This window comes from Echiichthys vipera, assembly GCF_963691815.1.
Source record: "Echiichthys vipera genome assembly, chromosome: 1".
Lineage (NCBI taxonomy): Eukaryota > Metazoa > Chordata > Actinopteri > Perciformes > Trachinidae > Echiichthys > Echiichthys vipera.
The window spans coordinates 29953150-29972522 of NC_139826.1; the positions used below are offsets into that span (position 1 = coordinate 29953150).

A 19373-nucleotide genomic window follows, 5' to 3' on the forward strand; every position below is an offset into this window, starting at 1 on the left:
AGATAACATGCACCAATAATACTAATAAATGTACACTATCAAAGTCAATTGTAGCTATTCAGCTTTTTTTTTTAATTTTAACTTGTATATTGAATACACATGATCATTCCGGGGCCCGTCTCCCCAGAGTATTTTAAGACTGATGATCTTTGTCCCATTGTAGGTCTATGGAGGTAATAGCAAATGAGCATTAAGGTGTTTTTAGGGAAAAGGCTGGCACAATGAAATCCTAATGTTAACTGTTAACTTTCCTCTTTAACTATCATGACATGATAAACATGTTTACCTATTTAGATTACAGGACATGATAAGTGGTATTCTGTAGATTTGAACAACGCTTGGGTTCAAAGTATTTTGAGTTGTCGGAATCATTCATTTGTTGCTTACATCAGTGTATCACTGTGCTTTCACATCAACTCATGTACTCAGGATCTTTACTCTGAAAAACTACAGAGGATATTTTATTAGTTAGTGATCCCATGTTTTCCTGGGTTTGCAGTATTAAAAGAAATACTAAGCTTTGTAAACCTCGACCTTTAATACACTGCCTTGACTTTTTAAAAGTACACACACGGACAGACAGACAGACAGACAGACAATGTTTAAAATAATACTTAGATTTGATATTTTATTACCCAGCTTCACTGGAACTATGGTAAAAAGGTAAATAAAGACATAAGAGCAGAGCATATACATTCAAAGACATAAAACTTTCCATTTCCCTCCATGCAAACCAGTGTGATCCTTCATATTAGCACAATTCAAACAACTCTCTCTCCTCTGCTTCAAAAACTGTTCTGTAACATACATGACCCCTCTCAAATAAATTCTTTACGTAACAAACATTCTGGTAAAATACTTAATTCATAATTCACATAAAACATTAAATAAACAAGGAAAACATTTTTGATCCAAATACGTAGTGTAAAATAGATTATTGTCATTAGTTGAGAAAATAATCTTTTTTTTTTGGTTAATTTAGTTTTTAATGGTTCACTTATTAGTGAGTTAGAAGTTAAAAAGGTAAACATCATTTTCTAGAATTATACAAAACTGTTTCTCAGTTAAGCCAAGTCTATTGTATTTATACAGCACCAAGTTATCTCATGACACCTTGATGTTTCCATGAATCAAAATCATGTAATTCTACTTTAGTGATGTAACGTTCTTCCTCAGACTGAATAGAAATTGAGGCACCAGAAACAAGCTACACTACCCAACATTGTTTTGGTTTGCAAGACAGAAAAAAACATAATCTTAAAATAAAGCTCATTATATACATACTGTATCCTTTTTAGTACATTCTTGGTTGCCATTAAACAAGTGATTTGATTTCTCAAACTTGGGGAGGAAGCAGTGTGATTACACACATATGCTATTGATACAAAAGGATAGTTTGAGTAAATAGATTATAGTTCATTTTTCCACTCACTATTTCGAATAGCACAAATAATATACTTCCAATAACAGATTTTATCTTTACATTACTGGTCCTGTACTATTTTTTGTGCCCTCCTCACCAGTGAACAGGAAGGTGAGACATGTTTCTTGCCTGAGTAAAACCTCAGTCTCAGCTCTTTATCTACAATCTTACAGTGAAAGTTGTGCTGAAGGCAATGTATTAAAAATAATAATAACCTAATAATGAATGAGCACTTTGAAAACATACAGTAGATCTGAGGAGGAGTCTGAGTCTAGTTTTCCCGGTCGTTGAACTGCAGGTGGATCGGGGAAGCAGGGCAGAGCAGGCCGTGGGTTTTGGCCTTGACATCAGCAGTGATAGGAGACACACCAATGTGGAATCTTTGAATGAGCTGCACAAGAGATGACAATCAGATTATATAACTCATCTATGAGAACATTCAAAAGTGTGTTTATCTTGAAGCCAAAGCTCTTTAGCAGCCCAGCTGGGAACTGGTACGCCATTAAGGTTTGGCAGACTCGGTAGAAAATAAGTATTTTTTGGGGGGGGCTACATACTATGATGATTCAAGAATATTAATTTCCATGAAATGGCTTGAGAAAAACACTGATTTTTGATTTATTTATTCAGTGTTAAGGTTTGCAAACTTTGTCTCAAAAGCCTGATAAAGACACAATGACTATTTAATGATGATGGGGATACTTTCTCCGGTATTATATGTAGGCTAGCCTAAAGCCTTTTGCCAGTGATTTGTTGTAATCACTGGTGGTCTGAAGACCTGATGTGAGAGTTGGTTCAGGATCTATTATATGAGTTTATGTTATCTTGTAAGGCTATGCGGGTTGTGCCGTTATATGCATGACACAACAATAAGAACAATACGAACTTCATTCATTCATATATGAGAAATAGGCAATAGAGTATCATCCTTTTGATTCATATTTGATCAGCGCTGCTTAGCTTTACAGTTTGATCAGAGTTCATAAGCAGTCATTGACACTGTGTCAGAGACTCATTGGTTCGGTTGAGGGTCGTCCCGGTGGAATCTTGCACATGCCATTAGGTCAAAGGTACATGACTTTTTGACAGATTGTCTGTCTCATAGTCAGCATACAGTGACAATTTCAGCAAATATGAAAAAAAACATTTTTCATAAAAAGTTACCTACTAAGTTTGTTATGTATTTCATTTTTCAGTATTACACACTACTTTTACTTCTGTTATTGGTCATTATTTGTTTCTGTATTATCTATTCTAACTTGTGTTATACCTTCTGCCCTATGAGAATGATCCCATTGTTTGTGTGGACCTTGGTAATACTCAATAAAGGATAATAAAAAAACGTTTTAATTGTCTGTGTAGCTAATTGATTAATCCCCTACCCTTGTGAGAGCTAGATGCATCTCCAACTCGGCTACTCTCTTGCCGATGCAGCTCCTGATGCCATAGCCAAAGGGAATCGAGCCAAAGTTGTCGACACGATCTGTGGAATCTTTTCGTATCCAGCGATCAGGTCGGAAGTCTGAAGCATCAGGGAAGTTCTCTTCATCGAAAGACGTAGTGTAGTGACAAAGAGCCAACTGAGTCTAACAAAGTGAGAAAACAAAAAAATGTCATTTTTTTAATGAAAACAGCTGTGCTATTGAACATGCATAGAGATGTATGAGTAATGCAGGATCATGTTACATCTGGTCCCACTGTAATGGTTTTGGCTGACTCTTATGGTCATGATTTTTCTTCAGCACATGCACACTCTGGAGGACTTGAATCTATTATGTCTCTATCAGTCTTACCCCTTTGGGGATAAAGTATCCGCCCACCACCAAGTCATCCTGAGTAATCCGTCCGTTGCCTGGGAGAACTGGAAAAAGCCTGCTCCCAGGGAGGGGTGCACAAAGACTGTTATTCATCAGCACTATACATTCATCTTCTCACAAAGTTTAAGCCTGAATAACCAGATTAGGTTAAACCACACACAGATAAAGATAATAAACAAATTTAAGATGTGTGCATATTCAACAAAGTCAAGCCTATAAGTCTATTGCTGAGTTGTTTGTAGCATTGCAAGTGAGAGTAAAAACAAAGAAAATAAGACATCAACAGCTAGAGAAGAAACAGCCAGTCATGCAGTCTTCACCTGAGTGTCTCTTTGACCAACCCTCTGATGAGAGGCAGACGTGGGACATCTTCTGCTGTGGCAACTTCTCCACGTCCCAGAGTCTTTGTCACTTCCATAAAGATTTGCTGCTGTACATCAGGGTGTCGTGCTAACAGGTAGCTGGCCCATGAAAGGGTGAAGGATGTCTGGAAAAGTAGAAAAGGGTATTTAAAAACAAACAAAAAACAAACTGTTGTATACAGTACATTACTCTCTGAATGTGTAGTTCAAGTATAATTAAGTTGCTCTTAAATCTTTGTGGAAATGCTGTCTTTTTTGGATGTTCTGCAAAAAGTTTGACTGCAATGCAAGCTGATATAAGAGTTTCTACGTTGCGTAAGTGTTGGGAAACAGTGAGGGGCTTTGAAGGAGAGGGGGCTACTTCCACGTGCTGAGCAGACACATGAGTCCACTCCACCAGCTGCACTCTCAGCCCATTATCCCTCGTCTCATATCTCACATCTTTCTCATCGGTTCTTATCCAAATGTACCTTTCACTCCATTGTTCCACACTTAACAGCATTACAGTGTGCAGGTTACACAATATTGAAACTATCCCATTATTTCTGACACTTCTGATTATTGCTTGATCTCCCTCCACACACTCTTCCCACACGTAGTGCTTTCCCTTTGTCATCAGACACACCCTGATCATTTTCATTTCCTTTTTCCTTTCATGCGACAGCCCTACCAACTCATTTTTATCTCATCTCCTGTTCTCATCTGTCGCAACTTGTCCTTTGTCCCACTTACACGTCACTGACATTTGAATTTCAAGAATGTGGGCATATAAGCAAATGACAATGGATGTCATCTTTCCCCGTATTCACATATCTTTGCTGACAAAACCGTATGCGTTAGCTTATATGTTAATTCTTTTCTTGGCACCCTGCCTATCTTTCCACCTGGCTTCCTCACTTTTCCCACCTCATACTGGTATCAGAGAGGCAACCTTGTAAAGATCCCGGAAGTCATTTGAAGGTCAGTTTGTCTAATAAACTCATGATCAAAAGAATCTATCCTTGTATAAACCCCACCATCCTTCTTACTGTTACGTCTCCATCCTCCCTTGTCCTCAGATCCTCCCTCCCACTCCGTTATCACCCTCTTCCCATCTAACCAACTAATCAACCCTGGCTGAGACAGATGCTGGCAACACCTCTGACAAAAGCAAAGAGGAATCATATGACAAAAGCCCCCCCCCCCCCCCAAAGACACACACACACACACACACACACATTTTCTCCTCATTCTCTTACACTGTAAACCCAACTCCTATGCCCTCCCCCCCGTTTCTTGACAGCGTCCCTCTTGCTCAGGCCCACCCCCTTATTCTCCCCCTCATCTCACCTCTGCCCAGTCTGAGCCATGACTCTGGCTGTGTCTAACGTGTCTTGACAGCTCTTGTGTGCGCTGAGTAAAGGAAAATGGCTCAGCTCAGTCCGCCCCCTACCAGGACGTGGCCGTTGTAAGTTCAACAAAAACACACACACCCTTTTATCTGGTGCCCCCAAGCTCAGAACAAAACACTCTACACTTGTAATTATCATTAATCTGACAGTACCCAAAACAAATTAGGCAGTAACTGTGCACATGTGCGCACAGTATGCAGGTACACACACACACACAGATATTAACACACACATACCAGGCAAGTGTGAAACAGTTAGAAAATCATTCTCAGTGGGTATTGTGCATTATCAGGGAAAAGATTTTCTAGTCTCAGAAATATTTTGTGTTTATAATAATATTAGTATAGTTTATTAGTATAGTTAATATTTTTTTGTGAACATATTCCATTTTGTCGTGTGGGGGAGCGTTTGCTGACTCAGTGGGCTAAGACGCCAACCATACCATAACCAACCACAAAAGTAACAGAATGGGTACAAATATGACTCATCTTTGTTGACTGTCCATTCCACCTTTCCAATGTTTTCTATTTCTGTAGTCTTTAATCTGCCAATGAAAAGGTAAAAATGCCCCCCCAACGAAAAAAATATACTTCAATGACATTAACCTAAAAGTCCAAGTGCTATCTAATTAAGTTCTACACACAACACAAGGGCACACAGATGTCTGGTGGAGGAAAAAAAAGACAAAAGCCCCCTCTTTGTAGATCTAACAGACAATGACAAATGACAAGAAACTAAATCTGAGTGAGAACAAGTTTGTCAGTGGGATACTGTGTAACCTCCCAATTCACTGCTCTGACCCGACGCTGGCACAGCTACACAGGCACGGATGTGGCGCCAGAAACCCAACCCTTGTAACTCAAGACTGACTCAAACACAGACACGCAGATGCAGACAGACACACGTGCACTCCCAACCCCTCCACCTCCTATTAAAAACTGTACTCACTGCACCTCGGCACTCCTCGATTTCTGCACATATCATTTCACACACACACACACACACGCACGCACGCACACACGCAGGCACGCACACGCAAGCGCGCACACACACACACCGTGTCGACCCCAGCCAGCAGCATCTCCGTTAAATTGGCGTAGATCTCCTCCATGTTCATCTCCTTGGTGACGAGCATGTGTGTGAGCAGTCCCCCCTTCACCTCCTCTCCCCGCTCCAGTTGGGCCTTTATCTCTGTGAGCCTGTTATCAACGTGAATACGGCCTGGGATCAGAGACAGAAGGTAGAATGAATGGAAAAGGGCGGTAGTGAAGGGAAATGAAAAAAAGGATCAGGTTATGTAACAGAGGGTCCTTATACTCTCACAATCCCATACAACAGTCGAGATTTAGATGCAAATCAACATTCCTTTCTATTGATGCCATGCTTTTTGTCCAGAAGAGTTTGCAAATGCTTCCCAATACCTAAGCTGTACTGTTTTGTATTTTTAAAAGAGACGAACAGAGAAAGCATTATATAACATGTTTACACATCAAACTATTTATTAGATCTATTTATCTCTCTGCACCAATTGTTTTTACGTGATGTAAACATTTATTTTAATGTCTCTTTTAAAAGTCATGCACTTAATTAAAAGCCCTGAAGTTCATTCAGAAAAAAGCACAGGAAATCTTAAAGGAGCACCCATTTTACCTCGGGAAGTACTCCTCAGACTGTGAAGACAGTATATTGTGGCTCTGGAGATGCTGGGTCAAGTATGAAAAACAAAATTCTTGATGATTGCTTTAGGATTATATTAGGAGTAAGGGCGCAGCAATTAGTCGACTAACTAATTAGTTGATCGACATAAAAATAAGAACCAACTTTTTTGATAATCAAGTAATTTTTCATGGAAAAAAGGCAGAAAAAGCCTCTTAAATATGGGGATTTCCTGCTTTCCTGTGTTTAATATCATAAACTGACAAAACAAAGACATCAGCTACCTAAGACTTTCAAGAAACTGGAATGGACTTTTTGAAATTTTTATCTGACATTTTATAGACCAAGCAATTGATCTACAAAACAAATGCCAGATTAATCAATAATTAAGTAATCATTAGTTGCAGCCCTAGCTTGAAGACTACACATTTATAACAAAGCCTCCATAGCAGTGTTTTCGGAGCTTGACCCTTACTATGGACTATAAATCCAGATATCTCAGCCTCCTCTGCCTCAGTTTTCTCCACTTTTTGGTAGCGGATTGCTAAATTAACTAAATTACTGGAATACCCTGTTAATATTTATTGCAGGCAGATGGAGATCACCTTTTACCAAAAAGGTATTTTTCCTGCCCCGCCATGGTCAAAAGTCACAACACTTACTGAAGTTGAAGAGGCCGTCCCAGGAGAGACAGAACTCTTCCCATGGTTTGGGGATGACAGGTCGGAGCCACTTGGGGATCGCCCCAGCGTACATGGTTGTCTTGAAGGAGCTGAACATGAGGTGCAGCGCACTGATGTAGTCTTGGGTTTCCTGGGGTATCTCGTTTTCCAAGCAGCCTAGTCGGGACTCGTACAAAATAGCTGCTACACCTGTAAACACAAAAGGCAAGGAGGACGGAGACAGAGTTTCAATAATCTTTTGTGTACAGTTGGAAAGCTGCAAGGATTCCTTACCATCACTTGATCCTTGATGTTAGTGTAACTGGAATGTAAAACAGGTACAACATAGTTTGCTAATTTTCATTTTTCTTGCCAACCTATTGTCCTTTCTGAACACATGACCAGCCCCCCCCCCACATCTATACTTTCATTTTCAAGTCCACCTTGCACAACATTCAGTTCATTCAAAAACAACCTTTGAAGGATCTTTACAAACCTTCCATGGCATATTTGAAGAAGAGGTCATTCACATTGAGGACAGTTGCTCCGTCAGACTCCTGGGTGCGCAGAATACAAACTCTTTTGATGAGGTCATCTACCACTTGGTTCACATCATCAGAGAAGACTGCTACATCCCGGGGACGCATGATGAGCTGCCTGAGCACGCTCCGCATCTTCAGCCAATCTTCTCCCTCACTAGAGAACAGGACACGGGAGACAAGATCATTTCCCATGTTTTTTTTTAAATTAAGAGTTTCACATTTAGACAGAAAGAGAAAATATGCTTATGAAGAATGAAGATATTGATGCCAAATGAGTTTATACATCCAAAAAAGACTATTTAGGAGTAAAAGGGCAGGTGTATTAGAAATGAGCTAACACCGGAAATGGGACACCTAGTTTTGAGCTGTGCCCATCTTCACATATAGAAACTAAAGTGATTATGCTGTTGGCCCTCGACATTATGCATTTCAGGAGGTCCTTGTCCCGACTCAAAGATCAAAGGTTGAAGGAGGACTCACGCTGAGATTAGGCCAGTAGAGCGGCCTCGCATGTCTCTGTACTCCTTCCAGGACTCCATGTTAGCTCTCTGAGGAGCCACACCCTCTGCCCTCAGCACCTCAGCCACCATATCACGGTCCGCCACCGAGACCACCAACTGGGGCCCAAAACGGGATTTGAAAATTTTGCCATACTTCTTCCTGTGCTCAATCTGTAAAGCAGAAGTGACATAAATGAATTAGTTGTCACATTTATTAAATTTGGAGAACAAGGACATAATACAGGACTAATTCACTTTATTAGACTGACATATTCTAACATACCTTCATGCTGGCTAATAGGATAAATATTTGATTCAGCTTAGAAATGTAAATAAATAACATAACATGTATGATTGTATCTGACTGAAGCAAAGAAATGTGAAGTAATTGAATGCCAGTACAACCCATCTGTAATAATGACCTTACTTAAACTTCCATTTATCTGAATGTTGTTTCTTTAAGAGTGTCTACATTTTTTAATACCTATGGCAAATTATGTTGTTCACACAGCTGCACTGATTATGAAATAAAAAAAAAAAGAAAGGGGGTGTGTTCATCTGAACTTACATGACAGTGTGTGCCATTGTGAAGTTTCACCATAAGATACACGCTGATCGTGAGTAATAAATTATCCTGATCACGAGGGTACGACATAGTGTTGTTTTGTCATGCTGATGGGCACCTATGTTTGGTTAATTTTCTCAACCTTGTTTTATTTTTCAGATATTTCAAAAACAAAATTCTACAGACCGATACCAAACGCTTTATTATAAACTTATCTGCAGCATATTGTGATGAAGAGAGGACTTTCAGTGTCTCGTGTAATTCATTTGAAGACTATTACAAAACTCTGACCCTGGAGTGGAAAGCTGACCAGCGACCAAGCTCCTGGTGCGCTTTTACGCAACGATCTGTGCCATTTTACGCAAAGGTGTCACATTTGGCCGACGCTGAGAATACATAGGCTCTTTGTCATTGGTGGGCAACACATGGTTATTATTCATTTGTCAAAAAAAACGAAATAAAGCACATAGAAATTAATATATGGACACCATTACCTGAATTTCATGGATCCTGCTAAAACCGTCTCTCCAGAAGAACTCGATCAAGTTGGACAGGGTGCTGGGTCCAGGCATCTCCTTTAGGGTCCTGATTCCCTTTTCCTGGCCGACACCCGCCGGTGTGATCAATCTTTCGGGCATGGCCTCTTCTCCAGCCGCGGAGATCCCAAAAGCCTCGCTGGCTGCTGACTTGTGTAAGGCGCGTAAAATGAAGAACAGACGCTTATTTAGCCGGTCGCCTTGCAAATTCTTCCAGCAGGCTGTCGTAAAATGATTCAGGATTGCCATTATTTGGATTCCTTTCGGTGCTCCCGTACGCAAAAACCGACAAACCGTGCAGTATGATTGAGTATTTTGCAAAGTCTAAAAGCAGAGTTCACATCTGCAAATGCATGTTCCTGGCACGTGTGAACGAAGTCCTCCCTGTGTGGTAATGTAATGTAAGATGGTATGGTATTGTGGGACGTTTTTAAAGAGTTGGTTGTACAACATCAGAAGTGGAAGAGGATTGGATGTTCGCTTCCAAAGAAGGGAGGGATAACTCTGTATTCGGGTGTGGGCGTTTCCACCCCAAAAAACCCTGATGGGTTCATTCTTTCATAGGAAGGGGAGTGCATTACAACGTGCCAAAACACAGTTACATCACGTCAATCAATCAAACTGGGTGCACGCACGCACACACCCATCACACGCCGAACAAACGTTCCTGTGATTAACGTCACGTAACGCCAAATTGCATGTTTACATTGGGGATATGACAAAGGGGGAAATCCCTCCGAAAATCTCGCTCATGTAAGCTCTTGCACACCCAGAGGGGATGTCACTAATCACCAGCTGCACCTACTGTAAGTGCTCACTGCTTTGTTAATGTTTAACTGTAATATTTTAGGAAATACTGATCAACTGCATACAATCTGCAGAGGCAGATTGCAAAGAAAAGTTATCCAAGTCTGGAGCTCATGGTGGCATATATTCATACATTTATCTTTAACTTCTCCAACAGATTAATTGTAGATGGCAGTTCAGTAAAAGTACAATATTTGCACATTATTCATATCTCTGTCTAGTAAAGTTCTCATAAACGTTTGTTGTTGATCTTCTCGACTTAATAGATCTCGAAGTGAAGAATTGAACCCTCTGTCCAGGGTGGCTGGGCATGTGTGTGTGTGTGGGGGGGGGCATTCCCACACTCACAACAACAAGCAGAGGAAGTAAACCCCAACCGCTCACCCCCTCTCTATCCCCCGCTTTTACTCATGCCAAGAAGTCCAAATGAAGCTCGAAGTTTTTTCTTTGTTCCAGTTTGCAAGGGGGAAAAAAAAGCTGCACTTTCTTTACTCTGGTAAATTAAAAACAATTGGAGTACACTACTGTGATGTGGAGCCAGTAGTGCATATTGCCTTTATTTATTGCTGGCAGGAAAAAGTTATTTTATTTTTATATATATTGTAGTTGTTTCCTAGAGTTTTACTCATTGATTTTGAAGGTTGTCAACCTGTCAGGTCACATTTTGTCATACTTTTTCCTGTTAAACACCACCGTATATGACTCAATTATTATTATTATTATTCATATGGTAGGAGACTAACATTTATTCTAGCCCCTCGCAGTTACAGGTGGAAACTTTGCACTCACAGCAAAAACAAAAGGCTGTCTTTAATTCAGACTTTTCACAATAAGACTTAAAAAAGGAGATTCCAAACCCATTTATTTTACCAAAAATATTTAGCAACATTTTAAAGCCAGTAATTACAGATCAAAAAGTAGTATCCGATATACATCCTTAGCTGTCTCCTCAAATACAGCCGTCAGTGAAGCACACACCAACAGTAGATAAGACAAGTTGTTCCACCTACACCGAACATCACTTATCCATCATATGGTACCCATCCACTCTGGTCCTGCGTACATATACTGCAAACATCAAGCCAAAGCCTTTAAGTATTGTGGAATTAAGCTTGATTTTCAAAAACTGTTGCAGAATAAGCCATGATTGGCTAGCTACATAACTGCAATGTAACATAGACATGAAAAAATGTGGAACTTGGAGTGAGTTAGCAATGCATTTCATCTGCAAATGTTGTGCATGTAGGTGAGGGAGTTGGCGTTTGTACAGTATATCACCATCCGCTTCAGATATTTTTCAGGTTCAGGTTCAGGTTATCTCCAGTCAATGCTCTGTCCTTTCAAACCAGTTGGACTATCAGAACCTGATGCTGGTAACCTGGTGCTTTGCCTCAGTATTCAATATTTTGCCACAACTTTGTCCTATTGCCTTGTTGCAACTGGGTCTTTATGTGTCAGGGTTTGAGTCAGTGCATCTACTTTCTGAAGCGCTTGAACAGTGGATGCACACTCTTGCCTAATGCGGAGGCTTTGCTGCCTCGATATTCCATGTAGATGGTGTCGTCTGCACCCGACATGGAGCTCATGGTGCCCGTTCGCCTTGAGAACTGATAGGGTATCAGGGAGAGAGAGAAAAAAATGTGAGCATATTATCATATACAGTTGTAAGCATGCAAAGGCAATTGTGTACATGTGCTTCCTGGGTCCAGTCTTAGCCAAAGTCCTCACCTGTGGTCGTCCGCCCACCTCCCCTGCTACCACTTCCTCCTCAGCATCCAGGTCTGACGCAGCAAGGACCTTCTGCAGCAGCTGCTGTTGCTCCTCTCTTGAGGAGAACATTAGGTCCCCTTCCTCCATACCTGCTAACTTTGTGATCACCTAAAGAAGAAGAGGAACAGGACAACATTTGTAAATGGAACAAGAATAAGCTGTCACATAAATGAAGACCAAATGCTTTACTTATTCATGAACTATGATGTGGATCATTTTTCACACACACACACACACACATATATATATATATTCAAGGAAATAGTTGTAATTTTACACAAGTGTGTGCATATTGTCATACAAACTCTATTCCTTTTCTGAAACCAGTTCTTTCTGGTTCATTCTTTGTTTTGTCCCTCTAAAGTAAGCTCCTATTGGCTGTTTAAACTTACGGTTCTTTGTCTCATGTGACCTATCCTTCAGTGTAATTGTTTCAAACTGTTAAAGCAAACTCATATAGGCCATGACAGAAATCTGGTTTACAATCTGGTGTATGAACAGGGTAACATTTGTGGTGCAATTCGCTAGGGAGACATGAATAAGGTGAAATTGAGTGGAGATGATAAAGATGCTGTCGGGATGAACACACCTTAAAGCTGTAACCCTGGTCCACCAGGAATCTCTGCCTCTTGGTGGAGTAAGCCATCTCTTGGGTATCCTGGGACACCAGTGAGTAAAAGTATGCATTGTACTCCTCTGCTACCATTCCTAAACAAAAAGACAGGTAGTGAGAGAATAATTCATGGATGAAGGAAGCCAAAAACAGCTACCCCAGCATGTGCAGCCACACATGCAGGCGTTTTTTTGGGCTAACCTTTTTTGGCTCGTAAGACTCTTCCAAGCCTCTGGGCCTCCTGTCTACGTGATCCACCATGAGAGGAGATCTGGATCAGAACATTGGCTTCTGGCAAGTCGAATGAGGTGTCTCCAACCTGTTTGGTAGAAGAAATGTAGAACAGATTCACAGTTGTGCATCCATTCCATTACTGGAATATTGTTTCAATCTGATATAATTGTTTAGTGTTGATATAAACACAAGAAAGCACTGGACACAGTTGCAGCAGTGCAGAGAGGAGGCAAGAAAAATGACAGTCAAGCAGTCCCTCTGGCCACAAGGGGGCACATGTTGGCTGAATGAGTACGGTGCATACTGCATACAGTAAATCAATAATAGATTGATTGGTTTACCTTGGAGATGAAAATTGTGTTTATCTTGGGGTTGTGTTTGAAGTTCTGTAAAATCTGCATTCGCTCCCCCTGAGAGGTTGGACCATAGATGTAAGGCCTCGAGAGGAAAAATAAGAGAGAACAGTTAAAAGCAAATCAATCTTATCTGAACAGGTAATTTACTGAAAAAATGTGAAAGGCTGCTTTTGTTGTAAATATAATACTTGTTGAGGCGAATGGCGTATTCCTTCAGGGCAAAGACATTGTCAGCAAAGACAATAATCTTGTCATTGCGCCGCTCATGGAAGCGAATAAGGAACTGGCAAGCACGGAACTTGTTGGGGTTCATTGTATAAAACAAGATGCGCTTCTTGGTCTTGATAGCCACATACTCTCTGTAAAACTCTGGAGACATCGGGCACCACACCTACAGCACAGACAGGGGTACATTGTTCAGATGGCTTTATCAATGTGCTCACTTGTATTGATGAACCTTGACTAAGCTACACTGAATATCACTGAGTCTTATGATATCAGGGTTTATATAACCACAATGTTATGCTCTTGGAGATTCCTTGTGCACAATGAAATTACTTATTTGGTGGCTACATCTCTGGGTTCAACTCTAGTACGTGAGGCACCAGACTAAATTATTCAATGATCAACTTTTTGCACGTGGTTCTACACGACTCTGTAAGCTACCCGGCTTTAATTACATGAGACTAACAAGTCACGCAGTCTACACAGAGAAGAGCATGCAAACAAAGTTAACTAATTATAAATATAATATTTTGGTTGCTTTATCTCAATTGATAGTAAAATACTGGACTAAAAGACTTGCCTCTGCACACTGGACTTTGGCAATGTAGCCATTGTTCTGCAATTCCATCCAGTTGGCCTCAAATAGTTTGGGCCCAATTAGGAAATTCAGGTCCACAATCTTGTCATCTTCCCTGACCAGTGTGGCAGTGAGCCCCATTTTGCAATGTGCCTGGACGATGGTCAGAACACGACGGAACATCTTGGCTGCAGGGAAAGCAAAGAATTATTATGTTAAAGGTAGAATATGTAGATCTTTATTTAAAGCTGTAGTTTAAAAAAATAAAAATAATACACCCATGGGACCTTTTGAGGGGTACAGAATGAAAGCATTGCTTTTACACAAAAAAAATGTATTTAGTCTGAATTAATATTTAAAAAAAAAACGTTTGACGGGTTTGACAATGACTTTCTGTCACGTTCCATTTACATTGTACCAGCCAATAGCAACCGACATTGCGGAGTGCCAGGGTTGTCTGTTGTTAGGCTAAAGAAACAAGGAATCATTTTGAGTTGAGAGCTAACTAGCTCATCGATTCCACACCACTCAAAGAAAGACTTCCAGTTGACGACTGGCTAAAGTTAAATACTGTTGTAAAAATAATTGATTAGTCGAAATTAGTCGTTACTCCGTATGATTCAACGCTTGAAATGGTTCTGCTCATTCTCCATATTTAACCTTTAACATGTAAATTAATCTCAACAAAATATGTGTCTAATTCATGGGTCTGTGATCAATTTGTATCCCAAAGCATTAATTCAAAATATTCTTTTCATAACGCACTTATATTAGAAGGAAACATCGAGTGAAGAACCTCATCTAGAATAACAGCTCACCAGGGATAGTGTGCACCTCATCCAGGATAATGAGTCCCCACTCCTGGCTCCGCATCCACTCCATGACTCTCTCAGCCTCCCAGGAACGCTTGGTGGTGTGGCCCAGCATAGAGTAGGTGCTGATGGCCACTGAGCAGCCGATGGGCTTGTCCTTGGCGTCGGAAGTGAAGCGGCAGATCTGAGAGTCATCGATAGTGGACCACATCTTGAACTGAGATTTCCACTGCTCCACTGACACCGAGGAGTTCCCCAACACCAGGCAGCGTTTACGCACCGTGCAAGCTGCTGTCACGCCCACCAGAGATTTACCCGCCCCTGGAAAGCAAAGGAGAGATACAACATTAAGACAAACAAGCTTTTTACACACAATATTTATGCTACAATAATAGTAAGTAATAGTTTGGGTTGAGGATCACTTGAACAAATGGCTTATTTGATCTATGTAAGTGCCAAAAAAGACCATGGGATGATTTTGTGCCGGAATTACACTTAAAGGAAAAACAAGTATATATTGACACAAGTATATCTGTTGTTTTCATATGGACTAAGCAAATAATTTAACATGTTATTATTTAATATTCAAGTATTGTGATGAAATGCTTTGGGGGTTTCCTTTCTGTTTTGTCACTCAGTGTTCCTTTCTCCCTCGACTGCAGTGACCAGCTGTCTCACCGCAGGGCAGCACGATGACTCCAGAGCGAGCACGTCCATTCCCAAACATCTTGCGCAGACTCTTTTCCTGGTAGGGCCTCAACACAGCGGTGGGCTTCAGGTCTATGTTGATGTCTGGGTTGACTGTATCGTTGCGAAAGTCGTACTCTGCGAGGAGGGGGTACTCCAGCTGAATGCAACGCTTCTGCAGCTCTTCAATCATCTCCTACACCATGTCAGAGAAGAAGTAAGGGTCTTAATTTGAAATAAAGCCACAAAACATAAACTGCACTGATATCAGCAGTGATGTGAAGTATGAAGTATTAAAACAAACTGCAAAAAGAAAATAGAAAAACGAAATCTGATGTGTACCTGGCGAATCTCACAAGACACAGTCTGCGTCTCCTCCTCCTCCTCCTCTTCTTTATCCATCTGCTCATAGTAGCTGTAGATGTCATCAGGTACCTGCTGGGTTGAGGTTTGTCCATCACCGGGCTGCTGTGAGGTGGAAGTACCCCCCTTCTCCTCAATAGACTTGGAAATCTGTCACAAGGAGACACCATAGGACATTTTTTAGAGTGGGACCAGGACAGATACAACTCCTGTTGGGCATCTCCAGGGATATTTCCAAAAAATAACTCTTCACGGCTGATCAATTCAATGGTAGCATGAATGGCAAATTACAATATTTAGTTCCTGCATCACAAGACATCCTTTCTCATGTCATTAATATTATTTTTATTAGTTTGGGTTGAGGATCCCTCTTACATTACAGTCTAAATCAGGCGCAAAATCATCCCATGGTCTTTTTCGGCTCTTACATGCATTAAAAAAGCCTTCGAGACAGTTTTCTTTCATGTAACAACTATTAATGGAGAAATCCGGGAGAGTCGCTTACAGCCGGACGTGGCTAAAACTGATTAGCTCGGGGCATTATGGTGATGGCATTAAAACCACTAATATTGCTTAAAATAGCACCAAGAGTCCATGATAAGAGTCCCTAGCCACGTCCGGCTGTTAGCGACTCTCCCGGATTTCTCCGTTAATAGTTGCTACACACAAAAAACAAGTCACAAAAACTGTCTCAATGGCTTATTTGATGTATGTAAGAGCTGAAAAAGACCTAGGATGATCTTGAGCCGGAATTACACCTAAATAGTGCATAATCCTATCTTTAAGAGTGGTTACAAACAGGTTAAAAATCTTGGTTGTGCTGCCATATGTGCATCTGATCAGTAACTGTATGATCTACCCTCAACCTGTGAAGTACAGCATATCTCGCATATCATCACACTTGGGTGCAATGTTGGGCAACTGACATTTGTAAATGTACAGGGGACACGCCTACAACGCCTTTCATCCAAAGAGACTTATAATAATGTTCTGAAAGTTCTGGTTGAAAATTTAGCAAATCTTGCACTTGTGACTTCACACCAACATGTTTACATTCATTACATTTACTGTATAAATTTGTGAGTGAGTAAAAATTAAAAAAAATGTAGGGATGGCATACCGCTGGCTTGCTGTTGATAACTTCAGTAATAAGCTCTGCGTCTGTTCCGTCTGCAGTGCGGAGACGACACTCACGGATCACGTTGTCCTGCAGAAGGCGTTGGATCACATCAGGGAAGGCACTCTCAACAAAATACCTGAGGGTAGACAGGCACCACCGTTTAAGATTGATAATTAATGATGTAAAGACAAAATAAATGGTTGTTAAAATGATTTTACCTATTGTGCTTGAGCACCAGCTTGACTTTGCCATAGCTCATTGTGCAGAGCTGCAAGGAGAGGTATAAAATGCAATCGTTAAATCACTAAATTTTGCATACATTAACAACATTACATTTGGAAATTGTCCTCTTCCCTCAAAACATCAGATATTCCCATTCAGACCTTAATGAACTGAACAATTCCATCAGGTACACTCGTCTTGCTGAGTTTCTGCAGGTACTCCACAATATCGGAGGTCTGCAGCCCCACACTGACAGCCGCATACAGGGAGTAGGCCGTCAGTTTGTACTCATGGATGTGGTTTGGCCTGCACACTGGCTCTGCAATGGCCACCATGAAATCCTGGGCGTACTTATACACTGGTGAGAAGGCTTCCAGAAAGATGTGTCCATCTGGAGCCTGGAGCAGAGAAGAGTGAAAAAAAACATAAGCCAGAGAAACAAAGTCATTTTTTTTTTTTTTAACTGTCTCAAGTGCAGAAATCAACTATCCAAACACTTCTTACCACCCAGAGGGGACGTGAAGAGTGATCATTCTTTAACAGCATCTGAACACGGTAATCTTTGGCTCCATATTCATCCAGTTTGGTACTGGACTCTTCCACTTGTTTCCCTGCAGCAGCGGGTATGGCCTCCTGAGACTCGCTACCCACAATCTCTTCTTCATCTTCTTCCTCCTCATAGACACGCTTTTTGGACGACTTCTTGTCTGTAATCAGTATGATAGATTTTTTATTGTCATTGCATTACCAAACCCGAAACTCATGACCACATACACATTCGTACACAAAAGGGGTGGACAAATAACTGATGGCAGAAACATATCAATGTAGATTCTCTTGATTTAGGACTTTAACACACCCCTGGCAATGTCATAGTATATAATGACTCTTCGTTAGAAACACTCACATATTAAATAAATATATATTTAATCTGAGTGCTTTTCACAATATAATACACTTTGCTGTATGACAAACATGGGACTATCCTTCTTTTACTGTTGTTATTCTATTTTCTAACATTATCTTTTTGCTAGTATGTATGGCCTTTTAACATTAGAGCACACATGTACATGTCCCTGCGTGTTTGTGTGTGTTTTATTAGACGAATTTGAGTCAATAAATCGTTTATTTTATGACCGATTCCTGTGTTGTGAAATAAAAAAAAAGCCCTTTTAAGAATGTGTTTTAACTTACTCTTCACAGTTTGACAGATATCAGTCAAAGTTACACCCTTTCAGGAACCTAACACTACAACTGCTGCCTCTATAAGTAAAACATGAGCTAATAATCAAAACCAGTGTCACTCAGCTCAGCTATTATACACTACAAATGTGTTACAGTTAGCTAAACAGTAGCATTATCAACTCACCCCGATCTCCTTTATCCTTTTTACCCATTTTACAACTTCTTAAATAGGCGATTTATTTCAAAACATGACGGTATCTTCCTAAACTGCCTGATAGCCTCCTACAGAAAGTCTACAGACATGGACCAGTGTGTTGCGACGACACAATACCGAGTAACGTTCGGCTAAAATAATGTTGATATACAACTTCCGCTCTTAGCCTTCAAAATAAAATAAAAATAAAAATATAAATTAGCGACCGAAAGAACAAAAGCCATAACAGATGAAAGAGTATTTCTTAAAATATTTTTTTTTTCATTTTACACATACAAAAAAAGTCAAAAGTGCAAACAAAATAGCTATGTAAAATGCTCATACAAATAAAACATTAAATAAAATGTTCCCAAACCCATCGCCCAGATACCATCATTATAAAACATGCAGAGGGTCAATTATGCATGTTTTTGGGAATGCAGGAAACTAATACATTTTTGGAAGGCGAAACATGATCTAAAGGTTAAGACTGTAAAAACCCCGCTGGAGATTACACCAATACGAGACAAGACACTGGACACCACTTGCAGGAAGAGGATTATCATAATGTCCTGTATAGCAAAGAAACGTGTCTTGATTAATTGGAATCAACAAAGACCCCCATCATTTAATCTGTTTAAACAATCCTAAATTAAACTTTAAGACTGTAACAAAGAACAAACACCCTAAAGAAAAAAGAGGAGCCCTTCGGAAGGATATGGAAACCCGCTTATTGACCTCTGACACTACCATGT

General features: G+C 40.4%; 2 protein-coding genes across 2 annotated transcripts; both read right to left on the reverse strand.

Annotated features, from left to right (window-relative positions):
• Window positions 1-1575: 1575 nt before the first annotated feature.
• Window positions 1576-9823, reverse strand: cyp27c1 (cytochrome P450, family 27, subfamily C, polypeptide 1). The gene is made up of 9 exons (XM_083911244.1): window positions 9413-9823; window positions 8334-8524; window positions 7808-8007; window positions 7312-7521; window positions 6051-6214; window positions 3561-3727; window positions 3217-3295; window positions 2806-3009; window positions 1576-1814 (listed from the first exon to the last, which is right to left on the reverse strand). Exons 1-9 carry the CDS (start codon window positions 9701-9703, stop codon window positions 1695-1697), a joined length of 1626 nt encoding a protein of 541 aa, XP_083767370.1. The 5' UTR covers window positions 9704-9823; the 3' UTR covers window positions 1576-1694.
• Window positions 9824-11164: 1341 nt separating this feature from the next.
• ercc3 (excision repair cross-complementation group 3) lies at window positions 11165-18748 on the reverse strand. The gene is made up of 15 exons (XM_083911223.1): window positions 18610-18748; window positions 17745-17947; window positions 17402-17638; window positions 17237-17286; window positions 17019-17154; window positions 15878-16048; window positions 15527-15731; window positions 14855-15169; window positions 14040-14224; window positions 13423-13625; window positions 13220-13316; window positions 12846-12963; window positions 12621-12739; window positions 11990-12139; window positions 11165-11868 (listed from the first exon to the last, which is right to left on the reverse strand). The coding sequence occupies exons 1-15, from the start codon at window positions 18635-18637 to the stop codon at window positions 11737-11739; spliced, it is 2349 nt and encodes a 782-aa protein (XP_083767349.1). The 5' UTR covers window positions 18638-18748; the 3' UTR covers window positions 11165-11736.
• Window positions 18749-19373: the final 625 nt, after the last annotated feature.